Source organism: Gobius niger, assembly GCF_951799975.1.
Source record: "Gobius niger genome assembly, chromosome: 10".
NCBI lineage: Eukaryota > Metazoa > Chordata > Actinopteri > Gobiiformes > Gobiidae > Gobius > Gobius niger.
This window is the reverse complement of record NC_136861.1, coordinates 32,302,601-32,322,714: the sequence shown is the minus strand read 5'-3', so window position 1 is coordinate 32,322,714 and position 20,114 is coordinate 32,302,601. Positions and strand designations below refer to the sequence as shown.

Genomic DNA, 20,114 nt, shown 5'->3' with positions numbered 1-20,114 from the left:
TCAGTTTTTGACGAATGCTCACAACAGAATGCACACGGAAATATTGCTAAAAAAACAAAATCTCTCAGGTCACTTTCTCATGCCGTCTTCCTGCAAAACGTATTTCCTTGGAGCTTTTTCACAAGCTCTCTGTTCATTCCCCTTTTCGGAATTGTATTCTCCTCTGACCAACGATTTTGGGGTAACACTTTATAAAAACTATACCTTATTCAGCCTTAATAAATGACGAGTTAACACTTAATTCACCACGAACAATTCACTAGCAAACCTCTGAACCAAGCACATTTTCTCCTTTACCCAAACTTTACCCAAATCTGAAAGCTTCTTGAAAAAAGCATCAAAGTAGTAACGCAACAATAACGTGACAAAAACGTGACGAAAAAAAGGGACAAAAAAACAACAACAAAGCAGCAACAAAAGAGCGACAGAAACGCCACGGAAAAGCAACAATAACATAATAGAAAAGTGACAAAAACGTGGCGAAACACGACCGCGAAGAAGCTAAGTGTAACTAAAACTCAATAACTACTGAATTACTACAGTTAATACCCAACTCATAATGATCAGTTCTTCACATACTTCACTTATTCACTGTTAAGTAGTTATTAGGTGTCACACTTAAAGGGACTAGATGCAAGTCGGTCATTTTATACTCATTACTGCCACCTCAGGTCTTCACTGGTGTAAAACTATCACTATTATCCCATCAAACAGCGTGATAACTAGAAAAACCATACAAACCACTCCTGTTGCACAGTAAAGCGAGCTATTTCTCCCCCTGCACATCTCAAAGCCAGAAGCCTCACCGCCACCTCTGACCTCTACCCTCGCCTGTCCTCCGCGGCACTGGTTCCAGAGCATCGACGGCGTAAGCCCATTAGCATGAACATCGTTAGCGCTTACCTGCAGGATCTGGCAACGGTCCGAGGTGCAGTCGATGTTCTCGCATGGCTGGTACATGCCCAGGGTCACACAGTTCAGGAGGATCACCATGATGCTGATCCGCTCGAACCACGTGGAGACGAGGCTGAGTTAAGGATAATATCAACCGGGCATGGATTCACATTTGTTCAGGGATAAAATGGTGTTGAGAGATGTAAAGTCATTGGTGTGGAGGAGGGGGTGAGAGGTTGAGGTGATGGTTCTGCTGCAGAGAAAAGAATAGAGTTGAAATTACAATGGCATGTGGATGGAAAGATGGATCACACAGCGGATACAGAGTAATATACAAACTGTAGCGGGAAGCAGTGGAGCATTACCTCCACAACACCATCTACGTTAATCTCTGAATAGATAGTTCTTCGAAACAACGCCTCAACATCCACGATGGATGAAGGTTTCCCCATGGCCTTCAAAGTCTCCTGAAGCCAAACATCATCATCATCAAAGAGCAGTGTGTGATAATCAGCAAAGAAACATCTCAAATCTGACAGATGTTTGGAAGGAAGAATGGGCAAAAATCTAAATCCTATTGTATGCCTACAGAAGTGATAGAAAAGCAGTGTGGGACCCCTCTCTGGAAAATGTAATTAGCATTTATAACAATTTAAGGTGGACAATATTTGAGTTAGTTTGGACACTGTTAGTTGGCTTAATTTCATCCAAATTATGCATTTTTTTAATCAAAAATACATTTTATTTATTTATTTATTTATCAGGGACGATACAATCAATATAGTTACAATTAATATTTGCAGCTGATGCGATGCATGAAGAGCTTGTAGCTAGTGCTAATTCGCAGCTCATGTCCCTGGTTGGGCCTATCTACACAGTTTACAATAATAAAATACATCAATACAACATTTGTATAAAACTTTGTCAGTCACACTCATACACACTGTGTGCACTCACACCTACGTTCACTCAGACTCAGTGCTATTTACAAATGGGTACAGCTTTGGTTTGTTTTTTGCCAGGACTTAATCCTAGAAGTGAACATTTTAAACTCAGATATGGTTTTGAGTTCCACTTCAAAGTCAATGTCACAAATGTGAAAAATCATCTTGTGACTATTTTGCAGTGGCCTTTTCTCCTTGCTATAACAAAAATGACAAATTTTACACATACATTTGCAGGTGTATCTGTATCTTTAATAAAATTGCAACAAGTCAATGTTTAAAGGGACTATATGGAGTTAAAAATGTTAAAATTCTGTATTTTCCTCCCCCTACATGTTCCAACAATGTCCTAATGTGTAGAATGAGCTCAGACCTGTTCACCACAACTGCCTCTAAAATCCTACACTGTCACTGAGAAACGTGTTACTTCGGGTCCGAAGTGCCGTCATGCAAGAGCTTAATATAGAAGGTGCAGTTACACGTATGACCTGAGGTGGCAGTAGTGAGCATAAAACGGCAAACTTGCATCTAGCCCCGACGCAAGTTGGCCATCAGGGGGAGGAAAGTACATAATTGTAGCATTTTTAAACTTCTGGGCACACAACTTATACACAAAATAAGTCATCTTTTCTTGACACAAACTGTCAAAAATGTACCAATAGGCTGCATTAACGTGACATTACAACATTACAAAGAAGTTTAAAATGGAGGCGGTGGGCGGCTATACAATTCTATGGTGGTAACTATGGTAACCGTCAAAATGCAGATGTTTCAGCGTCACAGCCTTTATCTCTGCAATGACAGGGCATATGCACATGGGGAAAAAGCTACGTAATATACAATTATTATTATTATTTTGAATGTATTTATCTTTTGTCAGTTGAAAGGTTAACATGAAAGGCTAGGGCAGGGGTAGGCAAGTTTTCTTGGCGGAGGGACAATTTTCTTTATTGTAAACAGACCGAGGGCCGAAGCCGATGATTATTAACCCAAAGTAAAGCACAACACCGGAAACATGATCATCTTAAATGAGAGAAATCACTTAAAATTGTTTGAATTAAAGTTCTTCTATGTTGAATTTGAGTCGGTTTGAACTAATCCAAGATACAAATGCTATAGCGCCAATGGAACAAGAATAAAAAAGAGAATAACTTACTACTAGAGGTTTTATCTCGTCTAAGGCCAGACCAAATCTACTCAAGCCTTAGATTTAATCTCTTAATTCAAGTGTTTATGCCATTTCTTCCTTGAAACAATTATTCTTTTTTGTACATTTCTTTCAAATGCCAGTGTTGTACATATGACCTAATTGGGTGTATTGAAAGTATTTCTAACTTTTTTTCTTTCATTTAACTCTAATAATGTTCAAAGTACTCTCTGATGTTTCTCAAAATCATCTTGAGGGCCAGAGGTTCTGTGCTGGAGGGCCAGATTTGGCCCCCGCGCCTGATGTTGCCTGTCCCTGGGCGAGGGGATCCGATCACTACTAAAAAGATGAGGTTCAACATTAGGGGCGGGAAAGGGTGAGATTCTCCCATTAAGTTGTATTGGCCTCTGCCCAAACTTATAGAGTTTGGGATAGAATCTTAAAACATGCAATTTTATAGGGTACGAGCATGAGTCTAGGCAAGAACATTAGCTAAAAGCAATTTCAAAAAGCAGCGAAATAAGCAAACATTAGCTGCCAGGTCGCTACTGGTAAATAGAACAGTGCATTACAACAGCTTTACATTTTCGACTCTATATTAGCTTATTATATTATCCTATTGTTATGGATTATTCCCAGAATGCTCCGCGGTTTTGACAACACAAGCCCAAGCGCTCACAAAAAAACAAAAAACAAAAACAACATGACTTGCTTATAGATAAATCCCAGATCCTTATAATATAGGCATTGTTCATTTATTTCCATTGGAAGCGCGTCGCCACGAGGGTTTTGTCTCCGCTAATGAATAATGCATCCTCCGCCGATTGTCACGAGCTAACCCGAATATGAAAAATGTATGCTTTATAAATATGCAGCGTCCTTTTTATGTTTGCTGTAGCTGTATCGGCTCATTATTCAGTAAACAGCGGCCAAAAAGACACCCCGCTTTACAAACGGCGGTGCGGGCCCGAGTCAGTCATTCTAACAGCGAGCGTATGTGGACACGGATACATATTCAACGGGACGATTGGCCAAGCTTTCTCAAAGGCAAATGGTGTGGTAAGGAGTTGAATGAAAAGGTCTCCATGATGTATATATTGTATATGTATATGAGTTCAGCTTAAAACCACACTGCACAAACGGACCGCGAACACCAATGAGGACATTACAAGGCTGTTGGAGTTTGTTTCCACCTCTTTCAAGTACCGGGGCACCACCTACAAGCAGAAGGAGGAGTTTGCCATAGATACAGACGGCATCTCGTCATAGAAGGGGGCGTGGCCTCGCCAAGGGGGAAAATACAATCATTTGGGAAACTCAATTTTCCACTCTTTTTAGCCATTTTCTGGTGGAATATGAACTTATTTATCACATACAAATAAAGTCAAGTGTAAATCGGGCCCATATGGATATTTACTCACAGCAGATTGTTCAGTAGAAGTGAAAAAACGGCAGTTGTAGCTAGCGCTAGCTAACCGCTAGCATTAGCCCGATGCCAACATGTAGCATCATGTTAGCATTCTCCGTTTTTTATGTATTTATGGGCTGTTGAACCACTTTGCTCCTCCCCATGTCTTTGTATCTTTATCTAGTAGAAACTATGTTCATAATTCAGCGTTTGTTAAAGCAGTTTTTGAATAATTAGAGAAAGTTTAGATTTCTTCAAAATTGTTTTCCCCCTTAACTGTTTTCAAACATGACCATATATAGGCGATTCCAGAGATGCCGTCTGTATCTATGGGGGACCTGTTGTTGAGTGGCTTCTTCATGGAAGATCTTGAAGCCCGGGGGCCTCCAAACAGCACCAGCGCACTGTGGCCTCTCCCTATGGAAAAGGTATGTGGATGACGTTTGGGAAATAATCAAAATAGGACATACGCAAGAACTCACTGATCACGATAAACCTCCTGGACCTGGACATGGATGGCGGCATGAAAATCAGCTGACCAGATACATCACGGCAACACCACGTGACGAAGGCCCTGGTTGTAGCCGAAACCGTCGGGTACGAAAACACAACACTAAAGTCTGGCTATAAGAACAAAAATAGCATTAAAACCACACTGCGGAACTTTCCAGAATACATCACAAATGAGCTGTTTGGAAGAGGATCGAATGGAGGTCTGTCCAGTCCGGTCTGGCCTGATGATAGTTTACTGGGCTTCTGCTAATCTGCTAATGCTACACGGCTACCGCTAACGTCCATAGATACAGACGGCATCTCGTCAAAGAAGGGGGCGTGGCTTCGCCGAGGGGGAAAATAGAATCCTTAGAGAAACACAATTTTTCACTCTTCTAAGCCATTTTCTGGTGGAATATGAACTTATTTATCACACATAAATAAAGTCAAGTGCAAATCGGGCCCGCATGGATATTTTCTCACAGCACATTGTTCAGTAGAAGTGAAAAAACGGCAGTTGTAGCTAACCGTTAGCACTAGCCCGATGCTAACATGTAGCATTAAGTTAGCATTCTCCGTTTTTTAGGTATTTATGGGCTGTTGAACCACTTTGCTCCCCTCCATGTCTTTGTTTCTTTCTTTAGTAGCAAACTATATTTATAATTCAGTGTTTGTTAAAGTAGTTTTTGAATAATTAGAGAAAGTTTAGATTTTTCTCCAAATTGTTTTCCCCCTTAACTGTTTTCAAACATGACCATATATGGGCGATTCCAGAGAAGCCGTCTGTATCTATAGAAGCTTGTACTCTCAGAGCTGGAGAAGAATCGAACCCAACCGCTAAAGTGTGTCCTTATGTTTACGCATATTAAGTAGCCATGTGCTTCTTCAATATAATACAATGGAGCTGGGAAGCCAACAGGGCTGAAATAATGTCAGTGAGAGTTATACTGTATCTGCAGTGGTTGTGTATTTTAAAGGGGCTTAACAAGCTGGAATATAATTCAAACTTTCATGTTCATTCTCCTTGAGCAATGATGGTGATAAATATTTCATTTATTTATCCCAAAGTATCAATACGTTTGGTGGCGGTGGGAGGCATGACCGGCCCAGAAGCTAATGATTTGCTAGCATCAATGTAATTAAGGCTAAAACTTCTACTTCTCCTGATGTAGTTTTTTTTTTAAAGGAATAGGCCACCGTTTTACATACTGAGATATGTTCTTACCTTAGATTTGACAAGTTCTTTAGGACCTGTCTGATCTTCACCCGTGCCTTCAGTCACGTAAACACAGCACAGACGGCGTTAGCATTTAGCCTCTCCCTCTCTCCTCTATAGCTCCAAAACAGGTCAAGATAGAAGCTACCAAGCTCTTCCACGTTTTCCCTATTTAAATATGGTTACGTGAAGTGTTCCACTACAAAGTATAATTACACAAAATTAAACAATGTGGATTTTCTAAGCGGATAAAAGGGGGAACTATATTGTAAGGCGTAATAATACCAGGAGTAGTTCGAAATCCGCGCGGTAATCTTCACTTTACTGCGCAGTAATCTTCACTTTACTGCGCAGTAATCTTCACTTTACTGTGCGGATGCCAAATTCCTTTAACAAGCTGGATTATAATTCAAACTTTTACGTTCATTCTCCTTGAGCAATGATGGTGATAAATATTTCATTTATTTATCCCAAAGTATCAAAACGTTTGGTGGCGGTGGGAGGCATGACCGGCCCAGAAGCTAATGATTTGCTAGCATCAATGTAATTAAGGCTAAAACTTCTACCTCTCCTCAGATGATGTAGTTTTTAATAGGTTATACAGAATTATCAAACAGTTGCATGTTTTCTACCACGTAACGATTAAATATTCATTTCATTGAACGAGACACAGCTACAGTATCTCTCCCGAGGAACATACAAGGACAGGAAGCGGTCGTCACCAGGAAGTTAGCATTAGCCCTGAGCCTGTAATCGCTGAGGATGGAGAGAATGAATAATGACTACAGTGAAGCCGTTAGATAAGGTTTTAAGAGGCTTGTAAGGTGCTGTACAAGTGAAAGGCATTAATATTGCTATTATAAAATAATGTTTATGTGAGGGGAAAAGCTAAAGCCGTAATATATCAAAGCCTTTAATAGTTCCTGAGCCGTCGACTGGTGATTGTTCTTCTGCAGCTCACAACGCCAGCCCACGCTCCGATACGGTGGTGAGGAAAAAGTAAGTGCACCGTTTGGAATTTCTCACATTTCTGCCTCTCTCAGGGCCTGGGCAACGTGCTATCATCAATGGAAAAGTTAGTTCACAAGTTTATCAATGCTATTTTGCTGAAAGACCTGAGACATTCACAAAAGTGTGGAATAAGTAAGTGAACCCTTGTATTAAATAGCTGCTGACACTTCTGTAGCTGCAGATAAGACGTTCACAGCGATCAGGATGAATCGTGGACCATTCCTCTTTACAAAACTGATGCAGTTCAGTGAGATTCGGGTGGTGTACCCACTTATTCCTCGCTGTCCTGTGAATGTTTACATGTTATGGCCACTAAAAATATGATAAAATGTGAATGTTTGGGTGGTGTTAGTTAAAGCAGACACTGTTTACTCATTCTTAGGATTTCGATGAAGATCAGACCACATTTAGTGACCAATTTAGGCAGAAATGTGAGAAATTCCACTGCATACGTGAGCAATCCATGATGTTTCCTCTGAGTTTTAAAGCCTATTCAACTTCACCAAGCTGTCAAACTCTTCCCAGCACAGATTCAGTGGCAGTTTTTGATATTAGCAACATGGCGGCATTGTCCGAGGGCTGGGATAAGGGGGAGAGAAACAACGCATCTCTGCATTTTGTACAGTAGTTTCCTCCAGCAGAATCGTTGTTCGCCGCCTCAGCCTCTTTAAACCACGTTTTAATACGAAGCTAAGGCTCCATGGATCTCCGCTTTGTCCAAGTTACAGTCCATGTGGTTCTGTTTGCTTTCTAAGCCCCATGTCGACAGCACTAGACCAGTTTGGTTCTTTTCAGACCGGTTCATTTAGGGAGGGGCAGCACCCGCATGTGTTTCTGGGTCGTTATGGGAGTGGCCAAGGTCATTCATGTTCATGTTGCAACAACCACAGCCTGACATCACTGAGCTTTAGTCCTGCATTAAAACACCTTTGCATATGCTACATGTGGCCATTAGGAGGGGCAGAGCGCTCAAGTGTTTAAACAGTTCTCGAGCGCCAGAGGAACAGTTATTGAGAAAAAAACAAAAATCACAAAAATGCCCAAAACGTGTAAACCTATTATTTTTAGTTCGACAGTGACTTCTAAAATAAAAGAGGGAGATATGCGACCTGGGAAAACTGCAACAATCAAACTTGAAGACTTGAGCAGTAGATTACTGACATGAATATGAGGGAAAATATATCATTTAATTGAATGATTTCGAATCAAAATCATAGGCTATGAGTAGAGAGGGCAAAAAAATGACTATATTTTCTGTGAACCAGTCATGATAGAGCCTTGTGAAGAGAAAGAAACTGGTCTCGCCAACCAGACTCCGCTTCTTTACAGAAGAGGGTCTGGCAACACTCCATTGCGCGCTTTCAAAGGAAGTGACGCAGCGATATGGAGCCCACCGACCAATCAGAGCAGCTCCCTGAACGTCACGTTGTTGCGCCTTTGTTTTGTAGTTTTTCAACTCAAGCAACCACTTCACGTAATGCTCCGGTATGCTTGTATTCTTAAGTTTTTCTGACATAAACGACAGAAGTCATTTACTGAACTCCGTGTGCCAGACTAGTCTCCTGTTTATGAATTAATAAACATCGGAGATTAGTCTGGATGCCAGGCTAGAAAGAAACTTTAAACATGCAAGCTGACAATTGGACTGACCAATCAGAGTGGTGACAAGCCCCCCTCCCCTTTCCCCCCAAACCGGTCTAGTTTACAAACCACTCCAGACCCCATGGCTGAAGTGGTCCGGGACTGGAGCGGAGCAATTCGCTTTTGGCTGTGGAAACACCTTCAAACCGCTCCTCTGGTCCTGTCGAAATGGGGCTATAGGCACCGATACACATGGAACCGAGAAACCTTAACAACATGCATGTTCTTGTACACATGAGAAGGAGCTCACTCGTTCATAAAAGTGAGTTGAGGACATCACTAACAGTCCATTCACCTGTTCACTGCCGCCCCTCGTCTTTTTGTCTTGCAACAGACTTGGAGTGCAGAGCTAAGCTGAGCACGGCCAGACGCTGCACGATCCAATCTTAAGTCAAATGAGCGTTTTCAGAGAAATCCGTGCCTCCCGCTCCACTGAAATGAACACTTAACATTTAAATCCTGCTGGTTTAGTAACAGAGTTTTATCAGGATGTAGCTTACACCATCCACTACATCATTCATATCAGCCGTTCAAATGTAGCTAGTTCTGCGGCTAATTCTATAAATCTTCACTGTTTGCAACAACTTTTGGTTCAGCACCAAAGTACGGTTTAGAACCAAAATACATCTCTGACATGTTAGAGCCGTATGAACCATCTCGGGCCCTGAGAACCTCAGGGAGGGGTCTCCTGGTGGTTCCCAGAGTCAATAATAAACACGGTGAGGCTGCGTTTCAGTTTCATGCTGCTAAAATCTGGAACAGTCACGAGGATGTGAGACAGGCCTCAACTCTGACAATGTTCAAATCCAGGCTGAAAACGGTTCTTTTTGCCCGTGCACATGACTGAAAGTATTTTATCTGCACTCTTGCCTTTTACTGTAATTGATAAATTTTTATGTTGATGTCCAGAGGAGAAGGAGCGACAAAACAGAGGTTAGGTAACTTTGTGTGAACGAGCAAGAAAAATAGTGCTCAAGACAGAGCGAGTCAAAACAAGACTTAAAACTAGTGCTGAAGACAGAGTGAAATAGTGCTCAAAGACAGAGCGAGTCCAAACAAGACTTAAAAATAGTGCTCAAGACAAAACGAATCCAAACAAGACTTAAAAATGCATATAACGGAAAGTATTTTATCTACAATCTTGCCTCTTACTGTAATTGATTAATTTTATGTTGATGTTTTTATTGATTGTATTTGTTTTTCTTATATTTTATGCTGCTTGAACTGTGAAGCACTTTGAATTGCCTTGTGTATGAATTGTGCTCAACAAATGAACTTGTCTTGCCTTGCCTTTCAACAAACAGTTCAGCGGGAGCTTGTTAAAATGCAGGAACGGACAGTGGGATAAAATCTACAGCGTCGCCCCCCTAATAATTAAAGGTTAAAGCTGTGGCGCCGTCAGCGAAATCCAGATCTAACTGGGCGGCGTGCGGCTCCCACACCTCGGCCGGCGTCTGTGGGGGATGTGCCATCGCTCAGGGCGCATTTCTGCCTTTCCACACACTTTCCAAGTCCGGCGTAACGGGAGTGAAAGTCGCGGAGTGCGGAGTCGATGTCTGAACTTTGGCTGAACCTCGCGTCCAATCGCTCTGTGCTCCCAATAAGACACAAGTGATCGATGGGTTGATTTTTTTTTTTTCTTCTAAATGCTTTGGGTTTACGAGAGGTAAAGAGAGGAGCCAGAATGCCGCAAGAAAAAAGTAGTTGTCAGAATAAAAGAAATAGAGAACCGCTCTTTTTTTTAAAGTAATAGTATGTAAGTTTGCAAAGTGAGGCGAGATAAGAGTGACATATGAAGGTAAACAATCAAATTTGTCCTCCCTTTAACCAGAAAGACTGTCCTAGTTTGCAAAATGAGGAGAGCAGAAACAGAACTTTCAAAAGTAAACGATTAAGCTCCTCCCCCTCCCCCCTGATTGGACCTGACAGGCCAGTTCACGGGAAAGCGCTTCCCATTGGTCAAAGTTGTATCCCGGGGATTCCGATTGGTTGTAGAAATTAGCAAAGGGAGGGGCTTTAGAAATTATATTGTTATTTAATATTACTTAAGTTACGTCAAATTTCAAGCCCAGACAGTTAATTATACACAATCTACTACATTTGTAAATCATTTAAACTTACAGACTATCACTTTAAAGAGACAGATGCTTTCTTTTTTGTACATATGCTGCTTGGCAAGACAGTGGCCTCTTTTTCTTAACTGCGGCTTCACTCACATGCATTTCAAAGGTTAAAATGAATCCAGCTGTAAGCATTACGAACGGTTCATCATTCAATTCTTAACTCTGGAAATTGTAGAGTTTTCTTTCTGGTATTCAAAAAAAAAAAAAAAAATCATAGTGAGTCTTTTGAGCGACTTCTTTCAATGAACGGATCTCAAAGATTCAGCTTGATCTCAGCCCTCACTTTACTCTGCATTTCTACAATCCCAATTCTTTTCAGAGATTGTTTTTTGAGCATGTTTTCACAGTGTTCAAAGAGTGAATTGATAATGATCTACTACTCTACACCAGGCTAAATGCTACTTCCCGGGTTTGTGATTGCTCTTCTTCACAAACGTTTGCGAAACACAATAAACTGCACTTCAGGGATGGACATCACTCGAATAACAATGGGTTTGAAAATTGGTGCCTTTTAAAGTGTTTCATGCTTCATCAATACTTACACACTGATATTTCATATTAAAACGCATTAAAACAGACAGAAATTAGTATTAAGTACACATCTTTTGCTGGATTAATTTGTTTGGTCGGGACAGTGCATGTTAATGAACATACATGGGTCTCATGCTTATAAACACGGAACACCGGATTGTAGCCAGGAGCTAATTTCCATCCGTCGTCCCCCATGCAAACTGCCAAACACACTCTCATTCATCATGTCACATGTCACCATGGATGTCTTGTCACTTATGGACTTAAAGGGATATTTCAGGACTTGATTTTTCGTAATTCATGCAGTTCTTATATTTGAAGAGTTATGTGGCGCTAGGCTAGTGCTAGGCTAGCGCATTTCTATGGTATCAGCTAGCCTGCATTAAAAACAGTCTAACCCGCTCCACAGAGCACCTGAGGCAAATCACTTATAACACCAGACTAACCATATAAATGTGTGTGTCCATAGAATAATTTTGGGAATAAAACTGACCTCGCATCACATGAATGATCGCATTTTGAGGGACTATTTTCTAGCAGATCACTCCGCCGTCACGTAGCTTATACAAACACAAAGCTGATGCTGCTCAAATATAAGGTATTTTAAATGCAAAATGGTTCAAATTATTCTATCGACACAGACATTTATATGGTTAGTCTGGTGTTATAAGTGATTTGCCTCAGGTGCTCTGTGGAGCGGGTCAGACTGTTTTAAATGCAGGTTAGCTGTTATCGTATGCGCTAGCCTTGCACTAGCCTAGCGCCACGAAACTCTTTAAACATAAGAACTGTTTGAATTACGAAAAAAATATCTCCAGAAATCAGCAACACTCTGGATAGCTAGGAAATGAGGCCCTATGTCAAAAATCCTGAAATATCCATTTAATCACAGTGGAAAAAACAAACAAATGTTTTACTCAAGTGAGAACATGGACAGGACTCTTTAGAAAGAAAGCACAATGTCAAAAAAATAGACTCTGAAGTAATGTTTCTTCAAAAGTTGACTTTCTGAGCCTCGGGAAAAAGGTTTTGTGGGAAGAGGGACACTTAAATTTTGCATGTTTTATTTTGTAAGGCGCATTGAGTTGCCTTGTGTATGAAATGCGCAGTAAATAAAGTTTCCTTGCCTTGCCTTAAAACTCAATGATTACTGACCAAAAGAAAACATGCAAATGAAACTCAATGCCACCACAGATTGTTGACGAACAGTGCTGGAAAGCGGTACTGTAGGTCAGCGGTTAGCGCTCGTGCTTCACAGCTAGAAGGTCCGGGTTCGATTCCCACCTGGACGGGGCCTTTCTGTGTGGAGTTTGCATGCTCTCCCCTTGTCTGTGTAGGTTTGCTCCGGGTACTCCAGTTTCCCCTACCACTAAAAACATGTACAATAGGCCAGGATGAATGAGAGTGTGTTTGAGAGTGCGCATGGGGGACGACGGATGGAAAGAAGAAGCTAACAGGCAAAGCTACCTGTGGGCTAGCACCACTTAACCTCTTAACTCCCGCTTTTCATCAAATTTTTGTCATTTTTTGTCACATTTTTGTCATTTTTTGTCAAATTTTTATCACATTTCTGTCCATTTTTTTCATTTTTTTGTAATTTTTTTGTAATTTTTTTGTAATTTTTTTGTAATTTTTTTGTAATTTTTTGTCAAATTTTTATCACATTTTTGTCATTTTTTCATCAAATTTTTGTCATTTTTTTGTTACATTTTGGTCATTTTTTGTCACATTTTTGTTATTTTTTGTCACATTTTGTAACATTTTTGCAATTTTTCTGGTCATTTTTTGTCAATTTCTTGTGACATTTTTGTGACATTTTTGCCTCTTTTTCATCAATTTGTTGTCACTTTTTTGTCACATTTCCATCATTGTTTTCGTCTCAGTTATGTTGCTATTTTCACAGCTTTTTTTCCAGAAGCTTTTGGACTGGGGTCAAGCCAAACTGGAGAAAAAGGTGCTCGGTTCAGGTGGGAGTTAAGGGGTTAAACAGTATTTACAGCCAAGTTTGAGTGAAAAAAAAAAAGATCTCCATTGTGTAAATGGATGCACAATATCCCTCTCTCCCTTTGTCTCGTCTGTCAGGGTAGTATTTACTCTCACGGAAAAGTAATGGGTAAAAAACCGTAACATGCTGCGACACCTGCAGTGGCGTTTATGGCCTCGAGGTTACTCAGCTCTGCTTTAAGTCAAAATTGAGTATATAATGATGTGGGTAATTTACACCGTGGTTCAAAAAGTCAATTCAACACAATGCATTTTTATTTCTTTTATTTATTTATTTTAACCACTGTAGCTTCGCGAGGGGGAACAAATATGAAAAGCAGGAATAAATCTTGTCACTTGAATCCTCATTATAACCAGCCTTCTGCATTGCTCCACTGTGTTGCTCTCCTCTCGTCTTCAAAAAGAAGATCACCCTGCATATGTCCTTGCTTTCTCTATTCAGCCTCCCCATTCATTTCCAGGTGTGACAGCCTTAACAACTATAAGGGGAAAAAAAAAAAAAAAAAAAAAAAAACATCCCTTTCGTGCAAAGTAAATAAATTCCCGCAATCGCTCTGAGACGTGCGCTTATTATTAACCGCGCCGTGCGAAGCCGAAGCCATCGCGACAGCTTGAGCGTCGAAATATGTGCAGAATAAACTAGACACTGCCCCGAGGAGCGATACAGGAGCTAACAGATGCCTTGTACTGAGAGGGGGGAATAAAAACCAAACAGTTGTGTTACAATAGGCTTTGAGAGCGAGAGAGAGAGAGGCATTCGACGCGGGACCTGGCTATAAACAAACACGGCACGCGAAACAAAAGGGACAGGAGCTGTATAAGCCGGAGAAGGAGAGGGGCTGTCTTCAAACTGCGGAACGCTATTTTTTTGTGTGTGTTTGTTTTGTTTAAATGACTTTCCGGAGCAGTTCGGGTAAATGCTCACGATTCTCAAAGGAGCGGAGTCCGAGATTGCCTGGAGAGTTGCGTGAAATGTGAGCGAGAAAGGCCGGGAATGGGATTGTATAGAGGAAAGGCGCGCTGCGGAGCATTCCAGACCGTTTGAACCCAGTGGGTTTAATGAAAATGAAGGATTTGGAACAGCATTTCAATCTCACGTTCAGCCAAAGAAATGGAGACTCGGCATTTGGTCCTAACGTGTGGAGAGAGTTAGCAAGCCGGCTAGTTTGTTAGCCTGCTCCAATTTTTCCTATCTAGCCATCAAACATTTACGAATTATGAACCAACAAGAAATCATATTCACTTGTGTTTCAGTTTTTGTGGGGTTGCATAGCTTACACATTCATTGGCCACTAAACATCATCTCATAATATGAAAATGTCAGGTGAAGCCACAGAAATGATATGAATGCCATGAGAAGGACAAAAAGAGGAGAAAATTGTGATTCCCAAGACGTTTTTTTTTCCTGACTTTCCGTCTTCCATCTTTCCTTCTGTCTTTCCTTCGGTCTTCCATCTTTCCTTCTGTCTTCCATCTTTCCTTCCGTCTTCCATCTTTCCTTCTGTCTTCCCTTCCGTCTTCCATCTTTCCTTCCGTCTTCCATCTTTCCTTCTGTCTTCCCTTCCGTCTTCCATCTTTCCTTCTGTCTTCCCTTCCGTCTTCCATCTTTCCTTCTGTCTTTCCTTCGGTCTTCCATCTTTCCTTCCGTCTTCCATCTTTCCTTCTGTCTTCCCTTCCGTCTTCCATCTTTCCTTCTGTCTTCCCTTCCGTCTTCCATCTTTCCTTCTGTCTTCCATCTTTCCTTCTGTCTTTCCTTCCGTCTTCCATCTTTCTTCCGTCTTCCATCTTTCCTTCCGTCTTCCATCTTTCCTTCTGTCTTCCATCTTTCCTTCTGTCTTTCCTTCCGTCTTCCATCTTTCCTTCTGTCTTCCATCTTTCCTTCTGTCTTCCATCTTTCCATCCGTCTTTCCTTCGGTCTTCCATCTTTCCTTCTGTCTTCCATCTTTCCTTCGGTCTTCCATCTTTCCTTCTGTCTTCCATCTTTCCTTCCGTCTTCCATCTTTCCTTCTGTCTTCCCTTCCGTCTTCCATCTTTCCTTCTGTCTTCCATCTTTCCTTCTGTCTTTCCTTCCGTCTTCCATCTTTTCTTCCGTCTTCCATCTTTCCTTCTGTCTTCCATCTTTCCTTCCGTCTTCCATCTTTCCTTCTGTCTTCCCTTCCGTCTTCCATCTTTCCTTCTGTCTTCCATCTTTCCTTCTGTCTTTCCTTCCGTCTTCCATCTTTTCTTCCGTCTTCCATCTTTCCTTCTGTCTTCCATCTTTCCTTCTGTCTTCCATCTTTTCTTCTGTCTTTCCTTCCGTCTTCCATCTTTTCTTCTGTCTTCCATCTTTCCTTCTGTCTTCCATCTTTCCTTCCGTCTTCCATCTTTTCTTCTGTCTTTCCTTCCGTCCGGGTTTAATGAAAATGAAGGATTTGGAACAGCATTTCAATCTCACGTTCAGTCAAAGAAATGGAGACGCGACATTTGGTCCTAACGTGTGGAGAGAGTTAGCAAGCCGGCTAGTTTGTTAGCCTGTTCCAATGTATTTTTCCTATCTAGCCATCAAACATCGCGAATTATGAACCATCCAGATGTTTTCAGCTGTTGTCAGGTGATATCCAACACAGAGCCGAGTTAGAAATCATGAATTATTGTCTGAAGAATGAGCACAGGAGAGTGGCCGATGAGCTAAATGCTAAATCATATTCACTTGTGTTTCAGTTTTTGTGGGGTTGCATAGCTTACACATTCAGTGGCCACTAAACATCATCTCATAATATGAAAATGTCAGGAGAAGCCACAGAAATGATATGAATGCCATGAGAAGGACAAAAAGAGGAGAAAATTGTGATTCCCAAGACGTTTTTTTTTCCTGACTTTCCTTCTTCTGTCTTTCCTTTTGTCTTTTCTTCCGTCTTCCATCTTTCCTTCTGTCTTTCCTTCGGTCTTCCATCTTTCCTTCTGTCTTTCCTTCGGTCTTCCATCTTTCCTTCTGTCTTTCCTTCTGTCTTCCATCTTTCCTTCCGTCTTCCATCTTTCCTTCTGTCTTACATCTTTACTTCCATCTTTCCTTCTGTCTTTTCCATCTTTCCTTCTTTTCTTATGTCTTCCATTCCTTCTTTCTTTGTCTTTTCCATCTTTCCTTCTGTCTTTCCTTCTATTATTTCCTTCCATCTTTCCGTCTTCCTTCCTTCTATGGTAACAATGGAAACGATCAAAATGCAGATTTTCCCATTTGGATATGGTTAATATCACTGAAACATCTACATGAAATGAAAACTGGCACAAAGGTCTACGTCTCGTCAGCACACATGAACAAACGTTAAACTATTTTCTCGTTAAGATGCCAGTGTTGGTCAGTAGAAAGGACTTGCAGCCAATAGATGAATAAAGTTTGAACACCTAATCTCTAACAAAAAAATATCAGGTTGAACGTTATTCGAATTTCCCTCCTTCGTGCATCAATATGAATGTACAATAAAAAAAAAAAAATCAATAATCATTGTAAGACTCTTGGGGACTGTCCTCCATTCGTCTCAACTTTAAAACACAACTTCATTTCATTTGGGTTATCTACTTCTTGATGCCAATTTTGATGTTTCAAGCTGGCTCGTCTAAAGTGGTGTGCCGTCATTGGCAAACTGTGAATGGAAAAGCTCACCGGGGCGAAATAAATAAGAAAATGCATTCAGGTAGTAAATTGTTTTTGCACAGGTCCTTCCATTTTCACATGTTGATAATTACTTTTTTTCCGTTGGTAGTAAAAAAAAATAAAAAAAAGCCTTGAGATGTCTTCAAATGAAACATGGAGGAAAAAACAGACTCTTGTGGAAAATCAACAGAAATACAAAAAAAGGTGGATTTTTGATTGAACTCCTCTGTTGCAATGCTAGCCCATTAGCTACTTCAAAGTTGCAAAGTTGAACATCTATCTTCTATGTATTAAAACAAACGATGAACTCGAGTTACAATAGGCTATTGTTGAAATCGCAGGCTTCTCGAAACCTCCTTCATTGAGGCTAACCGTACCGTAAAAACCCGAGCTGACACGGTTTGAGCCTGACGGACCAGTGCAAAAGCGGATTACGTCGACGCTCTCTCTCAAATGGTAATGTTCCTGGGAGGGTTTGAAATGTACGCTGAGATCTTACTCACTATTTATGGAGGGGGGAAGAAAAGAGAGAGCGAATGCCGACAGTGATAATTGTCAGAAAAATGAAGTACTGTGTTTTCCGATGTTTAGAAATCTCAGCTTTTTGTACGCTGCAGGGATTGTGGAGGTAGAAGAGAGTCTCTGGTTTTAGCCATTGGATCTGGCAACCCAAAAATAAAACCTCTCTGCTTTATGTTTGCATAATCGTCTTGAGAAGCAAAACAACAACAAAAATCTAAACATATCACAAATGTTGCATCCCGGTAACTGGCAACAGGGATTTTTCCCTCCTGAAAAAGGATAGATCTGACCTCAGAGCGTTCCAGGTAAATACACTTGTAGGTAAACGACATGGCTAATGCGAGTGCTAGCTAATAAGAACGTAGAAATAAAAAGGAGATGTGGCGTTCAGTCCAAATGTGTGTGGAAAGTTAGCAAGTCGGCTAGTCCGGGACACTTTTCAGAGTCTGTTAGCCTGCTCAGTGAATCTTTCCTATAGCCGTTAGCATCTAGCCATCACAACATCGCAAATTTTGAACGATCCAGATGTTGTCAACCCATCGACCACATGTAGGTGAGGTTAGAGGTTAGATTTTAGGCCCGAGCCCGAGCCCGGCCCGAGCCCGACCCGACATTCGGGCCGGGCCGGGCCGGGCCGAGATTTCCGCATGAGAGTCGGACTCGGGTTGGGTCGGGCTCAATTTTTTATTTTTATTTATTTTTATTAATGTCATTATAATCTCTAATAAAAATCTATGCAATATGCGGAGTCTATTGGATACAAAATGTGGAAATACGCAATATAAAATAGAGGAGTCCGGGAGGGAGGTGGTGCAGGTGCGGGGGGCGGGCGCACGTGCTGCTGTGTTGTCACGTTTAAGCAGCATGGTCAGGCTGTGATACCAGCGCCACACAGAGAACATCACTCTTCACTCTTTTTCTCAGGACAGCGTTTCATTAACAGTGGATAAATAAGCAGTTTGGTTCCTGTTACTGCGTAAAAGTAGCTTTTGTAGAGCGCAATGTTTATGAAACATGAAGGAGGAGAGAGAGAGATACGGAAAAGAGGAGACAAGACACATTGAGCTGCGGCGCTGGCTGCTCCGCGCCGCGCACGTCTCTGCCCATCCACGTATGTGCGCTACTGCTGCGTGCACGTATGCCGTGCACGCATCTCTAGGTGAGGTTTTGACCTCACCTAGAGATCTAATCTCTAGAGATCTAATCTCTAGGTGAGGTCAAAACCTAGTTATAAATCATTAATGAATGTACAGACCATTCATCTTACACACACATTGCTGTTTACAAGTAGCTTCTAAGCTAAATGCTAACACAAATTCAGTTGAGTTTTTTCTTTTTGTGGGGCCAGATACAAATCCAATCCATCCATCCATCCATCCATCCATTTTCTTCCACTTGTCCGTTGCCGGGTCGTGGGGGCTGTTGGAGTTGCCCAAATCACATTGCACCATCCCCTTATAGCTCCTTCTGCAGGTGGTGGATCCACGGAAGGGCGGCCTCATGGTTCTAACCGGGCCTGTTGGTCTCTCATAAGGGGCTTCTGAACCGCTCTTTGTCTGACCCGTCACCTAGGACCTGTTTGCCATGGGAGACCCTACCAGGGGCACGAAGCCCCCGACAACAGAGCTCCCAGGATCATTCGGGTGCTCAAACCCCTCCATCACGTTAAGGTGGCGGTTCCAGGAGGGGAATGATAAAACAACCACAGAAATTATATAAATGTCGTGAAGAGGACAAAACGTAGGCTCTTGATATTTCAGTATTGCGCCTATTCATGTGTATGGGGATAAAACGCTCAAATTCAAATGGGTCTGGGATTCAACGGCTAACAAAATGTGCACATTTACAGGAATAGGCTCAGATATCTAAAGCCATTTCTATGATTTCTATTCAGTTAGCTAAAAAGAGGCTAGCTGCACACCGTCTCCATCGAGATGTTGACTAAAGGCAGCCAAATATGTGATTTAAATCCATTCTTTGGCGACCCACTGCATAAACATTATGTCTCGCCCATCATAAGGAGCATGCTTTGTAATGATGGCAACAGTATGATCCAAAATGTTACGCAGTGTGCCTTAAAATGAACGTTTCTTCACAGCAATTCAAAAACATGCTATATTGCGCTACATTGAAGTCTGTGACCAAAAGCAAAGGTTCACTTCACTGATGCGTCATTACTGTCTTCACCTCGTGCTTGAACTCGGACAACTCTGATCATCTCCGATTTCACGCGATACCGGCGGCACGGTGGCTAAGCGGTTAGCGCTCTTGGCTCACAGCTAAAAAATCCCAGGTTGTTTCTGTGTGGAGTTGCATGTTCTCCCCGTTTCTGCCAAGGTTTCCTCCAGGTACACCAGTTTCCCCAACCTCCAAAAACATGCTGGTCAGGTTGGCGACGTTCAAAGGTATTTTTCACAGTTGGAGGTCGGAAATTTACGGGTTACCAGTTACCTAGAATGCGGCAAAAGTTACACTAGTCAATTATTTAAATATTTGCAAACACATCTGCCTTTAAGACCTTTTGAAATCCACAAGACTTTGGTAGCTAGC

General features: G+C 41.5%; 1 protein-coding gene across 1 annotated transcript in view; it reads right to left on the bottom strand.

Annotated features, from left to right (window-relative positions):
- The window catches only part of LOC306969136 (voltage-dependent T-type calcium channel subunit alpha-1I-like), a 460,402-nt gene that overhangs the window by 217,141 nt on the left and 223,147 nt on the right, over nt 1-20,114 (bottom strand). The window contains 1 exon segment of the mRNA XM_079564736.1: nt 904-1,016. Coding sequence (XP_079420862.1) covers nt 904-1,016 — 113 coding nt within the window.